We start from the raw sequence: 14,196 nt of genomic DNA, 5'->3' as shown, positions 1-14,196 counted from the left end.
TTTGGGATTTGCTGCTATCATTTTTATATACATATACGTATGCATCTATATATGTATGTATTTGAGAGGGAGAGAGGGAGATGGAGGAGAGAAAGAGAGAGACACACACACAGAGAGAGCTCCCATTCATTGGCTCACTCCCTAATTGCCCATAAAGGCTGGGATTCGGGTGGGCCAAAACCAGGAGACAGGAATTTTTTTTTTTTTTTTTTTTTTTTGACAGGCAGAGTGGACAGTGAGAGAGAGAGACAGAGAGAGAAAGGTCTTCCTTTGCCGTTGGTTCACCCTCCAATGGCCGCCGCTGCAGCCGGCGCACCGCGCTGATCCTGGCAGGAGCCAGGAGCCAGGTGCTTTTCCTGGTCTCCCATGGGGTGCAGGGCCCAAGCACCTGGGCCATCCTCCACTGCACTCCCTGGCCATAGCAGAGAGCTGGCCTGGAAGAGGGGCAACCGGGACAGAATCCGGCGCCCCAACCGGGTCTAGAACCCGGTGTGCCGGCGCCGCAAGGTGGAGGATTAGCCTATTAAGCCACGGCGCCGGCTCAGGAGACAGGAATTTAACACAGATCTCCCATGTGGCTGTCAGCATCCCAATCACTTGAGCCGTCACTGCTGCCTCCCAGGGTGTGCAGGAAACTGGAGTCAGAAGCGAGAGCCAGCAATCAAATCCAGGTATTCTAATGTGAGACACTGGTGGCTTAGCCAGCATCTTTTTTCTTTAAACTTTTATTTAATGAATATAAATTTCCAAAGTACAGCTTATGGATTACAATGGCTTGCCCCCCATAACTTCCCTCCCACCCGCAACCCTCCCCTTCCCCGCTCCCTCTCCCCTTCCATTCACATCAAGATTCATTTTCAATTATCTTTATATACAGAAGATCAGTTTAGCATATATTAAGTAAAGATTTCAACAGTTTGCACCCACATAGAAACACAAAGTGAAAAATACTGTTTGAGTACTAGTTATAGCATTAAATCACAATGTACAGCACATTAAAGACAGAGATCCTACATGAGGAGTAAGTGCACAGTGACTCCTGTTGTTGACTTAACAAATTGACACTCTTGTTTATGGCATCAGTAATCACCCTAGGCTCTTGTCAGGAGTTGCCAAGGCTATGGAAGCCTTTTGAGTTCACCAACTCTGATCATATTTAGACAAGGTCGTAGTCAAAGTGGAAGTTCTCTCCTCCCTTCAGAGAAAGGTGCCTCCTTCTTTGATGACCTGTTCTTTCCACTGGGATCTCACTCGCAGAGATTTTTTTTTTTTTTTTTTTTTTTTTTGACAGAGTGTCTTGGCTTTCCATGCCTAAAATACTCTCATGGGCTCTTCAGCCGGATCCACATGCCTTAAGGGTTGATTCTGAGGCCAGAGTGCTGTTTAGGACATTTGCCATTCTATGAGTCTGCTGTGTATCTCGCTTCCCATGTTGGATCGTTCTCTCCCTTTATTATTCTATCAGTTAGTATTTGCAGACACTAGTCTTGTTTATGTGATCCCTTTGGCTCTTAGTCCTATCATTATGATCAATTGTGAACAGAAATTGATCACTTGGACTAGTGAGATGGCATTGGTACATGCCACCTGATGGGATTGAATTGGAATCCCCTGGTATGTTTCTAACTCTACCATTTGGGGCAAGTCAGCTTGAGCCTGTCCCAAACTGTACATCTCTTCCCTCTCTTATTCCCACTCTTATATTTAACAGGGATCACTTTTCAGTTAAGTTTCAACACTTAAGAATGACTGTGTATTAATTGCAGAATTCAACCAAAAGGATTAAGTAGAACAAACATAAAAAATACTAAGAGGGATAATGTATTAAGTTGTTCATCAACAGTCAGGGCAAGGGCTGATAAAGTCACTGTTTCTCATAGTATTCATTTTACTTTAACAGGTTTCCTTTTTGGCGCTCGGTTAGTTGTCACTGATCAGGGAGAACATATGATATTTGTCCCTTTAGGGACTGGCTTATTTCACTCAGCATAATGTTTTCCAGATTCCTCCATTTTGTTGCAAGTGACCGGATTTCATTGTTTTTTACTGCTGTATAGTATTCTATAGAGTACATATCCCATAATTTCTTTATCCAGTCTACTGTTGATGGGCATTTAGGTTGATTCCAGGTCTTAGCTATTGTGAATTGAGCTGCAATAATCATTAATGTGCAGACAGCTTGTTTGTTTGCCAATTTAATTTCCTTTGGGTAAATTCCAAGGAGTGGGATGGCTGGGTTGAATGGTAGGGCTATATTCAGGTTTTTGAGGAATCTCCAGACTGACTTCCATAGTGGCTTTACCAGTTTGCATTCCCACCAACAGTGGGTTAGTGTCCCTTTTCCCCACATCCTCGCCAGCATCTGTTGTTGGTAGATTTCTGAATGTAAGCCATTCTCACCAGGGTGAGGTGGAACCTCATTGTGGTTTTGATTTGCATTTCCCTGACTGCTAGTGATCTTGAACATTTTTTCATGTGCCTGTTGCCCATTTGGATTTCCTCTTTTGAAAAATGTCGATTGAGGTCCTTAGCCCATCTCTTAAGTGGGTTGTTTGTTTTGTTGTTGTGGAGTTTGTTTTTTGTTTTTTGTTTTTTTTGACAGGCAGAGTGGACAGTGAGAGAGAGAGACAGAGAGAAAGGTCTTCCTTTGCCGTTGGTTCACCCTCCAATGGCCGCCGCGGCCGGCGCGCTGCGGCCAGCACACCACGCTGATCCGATGGCAGGAGCCAGGAGCCAGGTGCTTTTCCTGGTCTCCCATGGGGTGCAGGGCCCAAGCACCTGGGCCATCCTCCACTGCACTCCCGGGCCACAGCAGAGAGCTGGCCTGGAAGAGGGGCAACCGGGACAGAATCCGGCGCCCCAACCGGGACTAGAACCCGGTGTGCCGGCGCCGCTAGGTGGAGGATTAGCCTAGTGAGCCGCGGCGCCGGCCGAGTTTCTTGATCTCTTTGTAGATTCTGGTTATTAATCCTTTATCTGTAGCATAGTTTGCAAATATTTTTTCCCATTCTGTTAGTTGCCCTTAACCAGCATCTTAACCATTAACAAATGTAAATGGTGGCTTCTTTCTTTCTTTCTTTCTTTTTTTTTTTTTTTTTTTTTTTTTTTTTTTTTTTTGACAGGCAGAGTTAGACAGTGAGAGAGAGAGACAGAGAGAAAGGTCTTCCTTTCCGTCGGTTTGCCCCCGCAAATGGCCGCTACAGCTGGCGAGCTGCGCCAATCCAAAGCCAGGAGCCAGGTGCTTCCTCCTGGTCTCCCATGCGGGTGCAGGGCCCAAGCACTTGGACCATTCTCCACTGCACTCCTGGGCCACAGCAGAGAGCTGGACTGGAAGAGGAGCAACCAGGACAGAATCTGGGGTGCCAGCACCACAGGCGGAGGATTAGCCTTGTGAACCGCAGCGCTGGCCAGTATCATCATTTTTTAAAAATGATATTATTTATTTGAAAGGCAGAGTGATAAAAAAGAGATCTTCCATCTACTGGTTCATTCCCCAAATGCCTGCTACAGCCAGGACTGGGCCAGGCCAAAGCCAGGACCCTGTAACTCCACCTAAGTCTCCCACATGGGTGGCAGGAACTCAATTATTTGAGCCATTAACTGCTGCCTCCCAGGGGCATTAGCAAGGAGCTGTATTGAAAGCTGAGTGGCCGGCGCCGAGGCTCACTAGGCTAATCCTCCACCTTGTGGCGCTGGCACACCGGGTTCTAGTCCCGGTCGGGGCGCTGGATTCTGTCCCGGTTACCCCTCTTCCAGGCCAGCTCTCTGCTGTGGCCCAGGAGTGCAGTGCAGGATGGCCCAATTACTTGGGCCCTGCACCCCATGGGAGACCAGGATAAGTACCTGGCTCCTGCCAACGGATCAGCGCGGTGCGCCGGCCGCGGCGTGCTGGCCGCGGCGGCCATTGAAGGGTGAACCAACGGCAAAGGAAGACCTTTCTCTCTGTCTCTCTCTCTCTCTCACTGTCCACTCTGCCTGTCAAAAAAATAAATAAATAAATTAAAAAAATAAAAAAAGAAAGAAAGCTGAGTAACAAAACTAGTTCTCAAGCAGTTTTTTTGTGTGTGCATGTGTGTGCAAATTGTTGAAATCTTTACTTAGTATAGAGTTGGTCTTTCATGTACAAAGTTAATTGAAAATGAATCTTAATGGAGAATGGGACTGGGAAGGGGAGAAGGAGGAGGAGGAGGGGTGGGACTGTGGGTGGGAGGGTGGGTATTGTGGGAAAAATAATATATTCCTAAAGTTGTGCTTATGAAATTTGTATTCTTTAAAATTTTTTTTTTAAAAAATGCAAGTAACAGGGACTCAAACTGGTACTCCGACCTGGGATGTGGGCATACCAAGCAGTAGATAATTCACTGAACCACAATACCTTGCCCTTTTGTTCTTATTTTCTAAATTCTTACTGGAATAGAAATTATGATTAGGATGGAAATTCTGGGGGCCAGTGCTGTGCCATAGCAGGTGGAGCTGCCACTTGCAGTGCTGGGATCCCATATGGGTGCTGGTTCATGTCCCAGCTGCTCCACTTCCAATCCAGCTATTTGCTGTGGCCTAGGAAAGCAGTAGAAGATGGCCCAAGCTCTTGGGCCCCTGCACCCATGTGGGAGACCCAGAAGTTCCTGGCTCCTGGCTTCAGACTGACTCAGCTCTGGCAGTTGCGACCAATTGGGGAGTGAACCAGCAGATGGAAGACCTCCCTCTCTTTGCCTCTCCTTCTCTTTCTGTGTAACTCTGACTTTCAAATAAAATAAATAAATCTTTTAAAAAAAATGGAAATTCTGCAGGGTCCAAAGGAAGAAAGATATGGCTTCTCTTCACACAGTGAACAAGAATGAAAACAAATTCTAATGAAAAAATAGAAGTGAGATTTAAAAAATAACAAAACAATTATTCTCATTCAAGTGTTTATTTCCTGTAGAAGTGATCACTCTCTTTTCTAAGTGGGTAACCATACCCCCCAGTTTCTTCAGGGTAGTTCAATTACAATTTTATTCTTTTTGATAAGTTTTATAATTTTTATAATATGTTTGATAATATATTTGATAATTTTTACAAGTTTTTTTAAAAAGATTTATTTATTTATTTGGAAGGCAGGGTTACAGAGAGGCAGAGAGAAAGAGAGGTCTTCCATCCGTTGGTTCACTCCCCAGATGGCCACAACAGCTGGAGCTGTGACAATCCAAAGCCAGGAGCCAGGAGCTTCTTCTGGTCTCCCTTGCCGCTGCAAGGGTCCAAGCACTTGGGCCATCTTCCACTGCTTTCCCAGGCATAGTGAAGAGCTGGATCAGAAGTGGAGCAGCTGGGACTTGAACTGGTGCCCATATGGGATGCCAACACTGTAGGCAGCGGTTTTACCCACTATACCATAGTACTAGCCCCGAAGTTTTATAAATTTTATAATTAATTTTACAATCAAACATGAGCTAATATCTAACTTTAAAAAGTTTTTGTGTATTAAAAGAAGTTGTGTCCTAATATTTAGGTTTCAAAGACATACATTTGTTTGACAATTATGCCAAGCTTTACTATCTCTTCCACTCTTAGATGTTGTTTAAATTACTTAAATGAACTCTCTTGCCTCTAACCAGATCATATGCTCTTTGGGAATGATAAATTAGATATATCTTTGTATCCTCTATAGTACTCAAAATCATCTCTTTTACTCTGTAGCTCTTAAAGGGGGGGAAATGGCTGTATTGATTTATGTCTTTGGCAGTGTTGCTTAGGAACGAAAACTCTGCTCAAGGTCTAGCGGATGACGTGGAAGGGAGCGCTCTGAAAGCTCATTTCAGAAAGAGAAGAACTATGCTGATGAGTGCTGAAAGCTTGGAATTTCCCCCCTCTACAGGCTTCCTGAATATCTGAAGATCCCAGTGCAAATAAAACCAGTATGCTCGGGGCACTGTGGTTTTGGAAGCACAGATACCATTTTTTATAAAAGGAAAATGGACTTCACTGGCAGCAAGCATTGTCCAAGGCTATAATTACAGAGAAACACTCGCACAGCGCTGAAATTGCAGAACCTAAAGACAGCACGGACATGACCCAGATTCACCTAACGCATCACAGGGACCTAGACTGTGATAACTCAGTCTCCACCAAGGCAAAAAAGCAAGAGCCCGCATTTCTAGCTCTATCTTCCTTCCTTTTCCCCCACAGACTTTAAGATCCAAGTGGAAAGGTTTGCCAGGACGGGCGGGCCCACAACAGGCTGACTCACTGTGGTTTGGTTACGTGGAGCCTGCCAGGGAAAAGCTGGCCTCAGGCTACACTGAGGCAAACAAGGCAGCTGGTGTTGCTGGCGTTTTGGAGTTAAAGACGGCATTATTAGAAAATGTGTAAATAGGGCAGGGTGGTGGAGGCCCAATTTGGTTTTAGGAACACTCCCATCCTCCTCTGGCTTTTCTGCAGCATCTGCCACTTTGAGTCTGTTTAAAACCAAACTGCATGATTTCCACCAATGGAGCCTCTTCTCTAAAAAGTCCTCTCCTGTCCCTAAGAAACTTGCAATGATTGGGCTTCTCAGTTCTGTAACTTTACATCCCTACAACTTTGGGTAAATGACTTGAACCTTGGTCTCTTCACTGCTATAATGGGGGTAATATATCTCTTATAGGAAAAGGAGTTGAGGGGGCGGTGCTGTGGTGCAGTGGGTTAACACCCTGGCCTGAAGCGCCGGCATCCCCATATGGGCACCGGTTTGAGACCTGGCTGCTTCACTTCTGATCCAGCTCTCTGCTGTGGCCTGGGAAAGCAGCAGAAGATGGCCCAAGTCCTTGGGCCCCTGCACCCATGTGGGAGGCCAGGAAGAAGCTCCTGGCTCCTGGCTTTGGATCAGCACAGCTCCGGCCATTGCAGCCAACTGGGGAGTGAACCATCGGATGGAAGACGCCTCTCTCTCTCTCTCTCTCTCTCTGCCTCTCCTCTCTATGTGTAACTCTGACTTTCAAATAAATAAATCAATATAAAAAAAAGGAAAATGAGTTGAAAGCAGAAATAAAGTATGTTTAATATCAAGAAAAGTTCCTGCTGTATAACAAGCACTCAAGAAATAGCATTTGTTATTATTGGCTACTACTATGTTCTTTTTTTTAAAAAAAAAAAGATTTATTGATTTATTTATTTATTTATTTATTTGAGAAGTAGAGTTACAGACAGACAGACAGAGAGAAATAGAGAGAGAGAGAGAGAGAAGGGTCTTCCATCTACTGGTTCACTCCCCAAATGGCTGCAACGCTGCGTCGATCAGAGGCCAGGAGCCAGAAGCTTCTTCCAGGTCTCCCACATGGGTGCAGGGGCCCAAGTACTTAGGCCATCTTTCACTGCTTTCCCAGGCCATCAGCAGAGAGCTGAAGCAGAAGAGGAGCAGCCAGGACACAAACTGGCAGAGGCTTAGCCTACTACGCACCAGCCCCAATGATCTTTTTAATAAATCATGAAATATTACTTCAAAATAACTGTCTTTCCCTTCCTTTACAATTCTGTCATTCCAGTCTTGGTGGAAAATAAATGTATATTTCTTGACCCCCTGTGTCCCATCCTACCAGATCAATTAACACACCAATACCCACCATAGAAGCATTCAACTTGAGGCCTGAGTTCTGGTGCAGCAGGTTAAAATATCATCTCTCCAGTGCTGAGGCATGGTGGGTTAGGTCACAGCCTGTAGCACTGGCATCCCATGTGGGCACCAATTTAAGTCCCAGCTGCTCCACTTCCAATCCAGCTCCCTGTCAGTTCAGGGAAAGCAGTAGAAGATGGCCCAAGTCCTTGGGCTCCTGCACCCACATGGGAGACCTGGAGGAAGCTCCTGGCTCCTGGCTCCTGGCTAGCTCTAGACACTGTGGCCAATTGGGGAGTTAACCAGTGGATGGAAGATCTTTCTCTCTGTCTCTCTTCTTCTTTTTCTCTGTAACTCTGCCTTTCAAGTAGATTAATAAATCTTTAAAAAAAGAGAGAGAGGAAAAAAAAAAAAAAAAAGATGCCGCCTTCCATGCTAGCATCCTATATGGGTGCCAGTTTGAGTCCTGACTGCATCATTTACAATCCAGCTTCCTGCTAATGTGCCCAGGAAAGCAGAAGATGGCTCAAGTAATTGTGCCTCTGCCAGCCACCTGGGAAACCTGGATGAAAGTCAGAGCTCCTGGCTTCAGCCCCAGCTGTTGCAGCTACTTGAGGACTAAACCACTGGATGGAAAATCTCTCTATCTCCATCTCTCCCTCTTGCTGTGTAACTTTGCCTCTCAAATAAATAAATCTTTTTTAAAAAGCATTCCACTTATTGTGAGTACCAAGTAGAGGTCAAAAAAATACAAATCCAATAAAATATCTAATCTTCAATACTTTTTAACAAGTTTAGTTTAGTTGATGAACTTTTACAGAGTGCTTAGTAGGTACTGCACTATGCTAGATTCTAGAGATTGGAAGAGAAGAAAAAAGAAGTGTTTTCTGTCCTCAGGGGACTGAGAGACTGGGTACATATTCTAGGATTAGAGAGTTAGAGAACACATCCTTAAAAAAACAATGGCATCTGAGCTGACATTTGAAGGATAAGTATGCCTCAGCTAGGTCAAGAATAGGAAAAAAAAAGGTTTTCCAGGCAAAAGAAGAGCAAGAACAAAGACATAGAAGTATGAAACAGATTTGAATTGCAAGTAGTTCAGAATTAGTGGAGTAAAAAGCACATGATGGACAATACTGAAAGATGAAAGTAGATTTATAGTTTACTGAGAGAAGACAGAGCCTGGTAGAACTCCAATCTGTGTCAATCTATATAGGAAAAGCAATGATTCCATTCCCAAAGTAGCCAACATCTTCATTAGAACCAAACTTTCACCAGCTGAGCTCCCCAACCTAGGAAATATACTATTACCACAAAAATGGTAGGCATTTTCAGGCTCATTTAGGAGACATTAGGCAAGTCCCTTTGGCATTCTTTGTGCCTTTGTTTCCTCGGTTGTAAACTGAGATAACAATCATGCCTTCTTCACAGGGTTGTCTCAAGCATTAAATGAGATAATGCTGTCACATGCTTAGAGCAGCACTTGGCACACAGAAAGTGGTCACAAATACTGGCTGCTGTCATCCATGTGGATGGGCACTGTGACCCAGGGGAAAGCACATAGGAAGGAAGTCTCCTATCTCACCATAGCCACTGGTCAGTGAAGAGTGATCTAAGCACCTGTGGGGGTTTTCAGTCGTGGTGCATGAACACCATGACCCTGAGAAAGTCACAAGTTCTGTGAGCCCAAGTCCTCTCCCTTGAAAAGTGGGGATAGTAATGCAAAGACAAAATAAGGCACTTAACTCACTGCCCAAGTGTACAGAACCCTCCATCAGTGGATTCTCCGGAGGACAGGGAAGGAAGGACTGGGGAAGCCCCTTTACACTATAGCTGTCAAAGCTTAAAAATCAATTAAACCACTCACTCAGTCAAAACACAAAGGAAACATTTATGCTAAGCAACACTTAGCATGAGAAACAATATTGACCTCAACCCAATAAACAAGTCGAGGATTAACAATTTAATTTACACTTAGCAGGGTTAAATCCAGGAGGGTCAATGTGTCACTCTTCCCTGAGTACCTTCTCCTGCCCATCATTTTCCACCCAATATGGGTTGGGGTGGAGAATAAAAGAACAGAAAAATCATTGTGTCTTCCAAGTTTTGTCCTCTTTTTCTTTTTCCTGCATCAACATAAATGTTGATGTCATTTTCACTTCTTAATGAATTCATTAATCCATAATGTGTCAGTATTTGCATTTTTGGTCTGTTATCTCTTACTCTGGAATCAGAGGATTTTCCCTTAGAATTTCCTACCTCAGTGAACATTTTAGAAGCAATCACATTACTGAGGAACATTTTTTACTGATTAGGTACCTTTTTTTTTTTTTTTATTTGACAGGTAGAGTTATAGACAGTGAGAGAGAGAGAGAGACAGAGAGAAAAGTTTTCCTTCCGTTGTTCACTCCCCAAATGGCCACCATGGCCGGTGCTGCACCGATCCGAGGCCAGAAGCCAGGTGCTTCTTCCTAGTCTCCCACGTGGGTGCAAGGGCCCAAGCACTTGGGCCATCCTCCTCTGCCCTCCTGGGCCACAGCAGAGAGCTGGACTAGAAGAGGAGCAACCAAGACTAGAACCCCGTGCCCATATGGGATGCTGGCGCCACAGGTAGAGGATTAACCGAGTGAGCCACGGCGCCGACCTGATTAGGTACCTTTACTATAACTTCTCTCCTATTCTAATTCTCCTTTCTTCCTGCCCTCTAGCTCAGTCTCTCTTTGACTCAGTTCATCTCTTCTTTCCTCCCAAATTTCCCCTCTATATGGAATGTGACCTTTTTCTTCTCTGGCCAGCAAAAATGAACTCAGCTTTGGAAACCTCACCCAACATTCAGCCCCCCAAACTGGTATCCTCTGGTAGGAGGCCCTTCCCCAATCCTTTAATAAAATTAAACATTTTCTCTTAAAACCTCAGAGTACACTGTTCTTATCTTCATGAAAGCACCTGTCACATATACTGTAGTTAATACAACATTTGTACTTGCTAATAGACTACAACTATCTAAGGGGCAGAAATGTATCTTATTTGAAATCATCAATAGTTTATTGCATGGATAGATGAAATAAGGGTGGAGTCCTGGATGCTTTTCCCAGATCTGTATTCCTTCGACACTTGGAAGCCCTGGAGGCGCTAACTCTGCTCTGGAACACCACTTTCAGCCTGTCCTTTCCTCTATACAAGTACAGCTACCCATCCCCTTTCCCAAGGCTGTGGAATGCACTCTCTAAATATTACAGAAAATATCACGTTATTTAGTACTTTACCCTTTTTAGGGTAGGACACTGGCAGGGTCCCTATCTCTCCTATATATTTTCCTGACCCACTAATCTCCAAGCTTTCTCATGGAGGCTCTTCACATAGTAGGTACAGTCACTGAAAGTCTACAGAATGCATAAACAGACGTAAGAATGAACAGACACATGGGCCCAACACCGCTTGGTGTACTGGCAACGACTTTTTCTAACAAAGAGTGTGTTGAGCCTTATTAACTCACAAGAGGAAAAGATTTAAAATTCACTTACTGGCCTTTTCTCTGTACCCTAGCTTGGTTTCTATCAGTTACTTCCAGCATTGGAAAGGATGGATTAATCCATGATACTAGACCTGAACTCAAAGAGAAGGACTTAGGGCTTCATGTGTGAAAATCAGTAACCACCCCCATCTCTCCATCCAAATCAGCCCATTATTTTCTCTCTACCCATAGCATCCAGCCATGCATCCCACACAGGGAGGTGGCACCCCTCACTTCTTTTTTTTTTTTTTACAGGCAGAGTGGACAGTGAGAGAGAGAGAGACAGAGAGGAAGGTCTTCCTTTGGCGTTGGTTCACCCTCCAATGGCCGCCGCGGCCAGCGCACTGTGGCCGGCGCACCGCGCTGATCCGATGGCAGGAGCCAGGTGCTTCTCCTGGTCTCCCATGGGGTGCAGGGCCCAAGCACTTGGGCCATCCTCCACTGCACTCCCTGGCCACAACAGAGAGCTGGCCTGGAAGAGGGGCAACTGGGACAGAATCCGGCGCCCTGACCAGGACTAGAACCCGGTGTGCTGGCGCCGCTAGGTGGAGGATTAGCCTATTGAGCTGCGGCGCCGGCCTGCACCCCTCACTTCTATGTCTCAAATCACCTATCACCTAAAAGGACGTGTAGGAGACTCTTTCAGAGTGTGTCCCATGCAGCTTTGAGGAGCTCTGCAGTTCTGAGCACCTTTCCTGCACGGCTGTAGATTCAAAAGGTGAAAGAGGGAGGGGCGGGGTGTCACCACTCCCACTTCCACCACCAGCACCACACAGCCGTTCAGAGGTTTCCTCTTCAAAATCCACTTAGCACACCTGCAAACTCTCAAGTGTAAAAAAAAATGATATCCACAACAACTCTGAGCAAAAAAGACCAAGAATAGGCTGGCATGTGGAGCAGTACTGTCCATAGAAATATCTGGTAGGATATACACAAAACCCTAGAGAAACATTTGTATTTACAAGGAAAGATGGATAAGACCATCGGAAAACAATATTGTTTTTTAAATTAAACTTTATTGTTTCATCTCTAAATCTGTCAATTCAAGAATCCTACTTTACCTCAGCACCTACTTAGACATTACTCATTTGTGGCCTGCTCCCTGGGTATCCCCCAGGGGGCACCAAACAGCTGTTTCTTTTTTTAGAACATGAGTGTGAGAAATTCTGGGTGCCTCTTGGTAGGCCCTCAAATTCCCAGTAGACAGGACCTATTGTACATACTTCTGGCGTCAGGGAGCTGGGATCTGTATTACATTAGCAGTTACTGCTCTGGCCAAATCTAAACAAAAACATCAAGAGAGAGTACCTGGAGCTGACTCAGAAGCTTCAAGCAACATGACAAGATTCTTGTTGAGAAGCAAATGGCTGTGACAGAGCCACTTCATACTGAAAATGACAGACAGATCTCTAGAAGCCCAAGCAGACCACAGAGAATTGTAATGCTGGCTGACACAAAACAGTAAGACCTGGGTCACTGTGTTGCATCTGCACATTCTCAGGGTACCATTTAAATTTCCTGAATTAATTTGAGAAGAAAATCAGGGATACAAAGGCTTAGACAGAATTCACTGGTACAAGCAATTATCCATAAACCACAACCCCTAGCACATGGCTAACAGAACACATGCCTACTGGGACGTACGTTCTTGGAAGAGTTACCATTATAACAACAATGCCCATAATCCAGATGAGTCCATGGATCTTATTTTTAATCAAATGGTTAAATTTTATTGAAAACCATTAAGAAACATTTAACTAAATGCACTTCCACATACTATTTATAGATTAAAAGACTCAATATTGCAAAGACATCATCATCATCCCTTTAAAAGTTGATCTACAATTAGTGGTAATTCTCATTTGCAAAAAAAAGAAAAAAGAAAGAAAGAAAGCACTTCTTTATGGTTCTATTTTATGTGGGAAATCAATGTCCCTCAACGAGCCAGAATATTTTGGAGGAAGACACTGGAGGAATAAAAGCAACTGGGGCCCTTGCCCTAGCAAATATCAAGAATTATTATAATGCTGTCCTTTTTTTCATGGGTCATATTTTTATAGGACATCACTACTCCCCAGGACTGCTTCTAACTGGGATAAAAATTATCCCCTCATATGACTTACCTTCTCAAAGTCTCGAAGCGCCTGGGTCTGCACCTGAGGGGGTTTCTCAAATGCTCTCAAGGAATGTGTCTGCCCAAAGGGGATCTTCTCACCACTTCTCCAGGTCTGTGACAGCACTGGAGGGCCTCGGTCTTTACCATCACCAAGAAAAGCTGTCAGTGAAACAGAAAAACATCCAAAACATCTGTGAAATAAACACACCATGACTGTTTCAGCTGGCATGTTCCAGCAGAATTTGGTTCCTGAAAAACACAAACCAATTCTAGACTACAGAAGAGTTCACACACAGTAGCCCATAGTAGATCCTATTAGTAATGATCTCCAGCAAGCAAAACTAGTTTGTGTTCATGCCCCTTTGCGATGTGTTCATTCCCCTCCTGGAGAGGTTATTTCTCCACCCCCTGAATCTGGGTTGCCCAAGATGAGTTGCTTTGACAAACAAACATGGAGATGAGCTCTAGCCTTGCATCTCTATTCTTACAGTTGTAGCCCCTTCCACCCCTACCCCAGACCACCAGGCTGTGAAGAAGCTAGGTCTCTCTACTGGGAGTGGAAAAGCCAAATTCAGAGAAATAAATCTACGTCAGCTGACGGCCAGTCACCCACTGCCAGAAGTGTGAGCAAGGCCACCTTGGACCCTTAGTCCCAATCAAACTGTCCAAAGATCACAGCTCAATCTGACCCCATACAAGAGCAGCAGAAAAACACCCAGCTTGGCACCACAGAATTGTGAGAAGTAATAAAGCATGGTTGTTTTGAGGCAGGAGTGAGCAAACTCTTTTCTTAAAGGGCCAGACAGTATTTTAGGTTTGTGGACCATACTCTGACTCTGTTGCAACTATTTGACTGTGCTCTCATAACTCAAAGCAGACACAGACAACACACAAACTAAGCATGACAGTGCATGAAACTTTACTACAAAACTGTTGGCTGGGATGAAGTTTGTTGCCCCTATTTTAAGTCACTAAGTTTTGCAGTGGTATGTTACACGG

The 14,196-nt window shown here is 44.5% G+C and overlaps 1 protein-coding gene across 29 annotated transcripts in view; it reads right to left on the bottom strand.

Moving 5' to 3' along the window:
• Positions 1-14,196, bottom strand: part of PDE4DIP (phosphodiesterase 4D interacting protein) — a 233,807-nt gene that overhangs the window by 154,930 nt on the left and 64,681 nt on the right. For all 29 annotated transcript variants that reach the window (XR_011390489.1, XR_011390490.1, XR_011390488.1 and 26 more), the window contains exon 3: positions 13,205-13,356. Coding sequence is in view for 24 of the 29 variants with exons in the window: in XM_017345940.3 (XP_017201429.2) it covers positions 13,205-13,356 (152 nt within the window). In the remaining 5 variants the exon portion in view is untranslated. The remainder of the gene's footprint in view (positions 1-13,204; positions 13,357-14,196) is intronic.

The sequence above is a fragment of the Oryctolagus cuniculus genome, chromosome 7 (assembly GCF_964237555.1).
Source record: "Oryctolagus cuniculus chromosome 7, mOryCun1.1, whole genome shotgun sequence".
Classification (NCBI taxonomy): Eukaryota; Metazoa; Chordata; class Mammalia; order Lagomorpha; family Leporidae; genus Oryctolagus; species Oryctolagus cuniculus.
The sequence above is the reverse complement of the archived record's forward strand: the minus strand, read 5'-3'. Positions and strand labels throughout refer to the sequence as shown.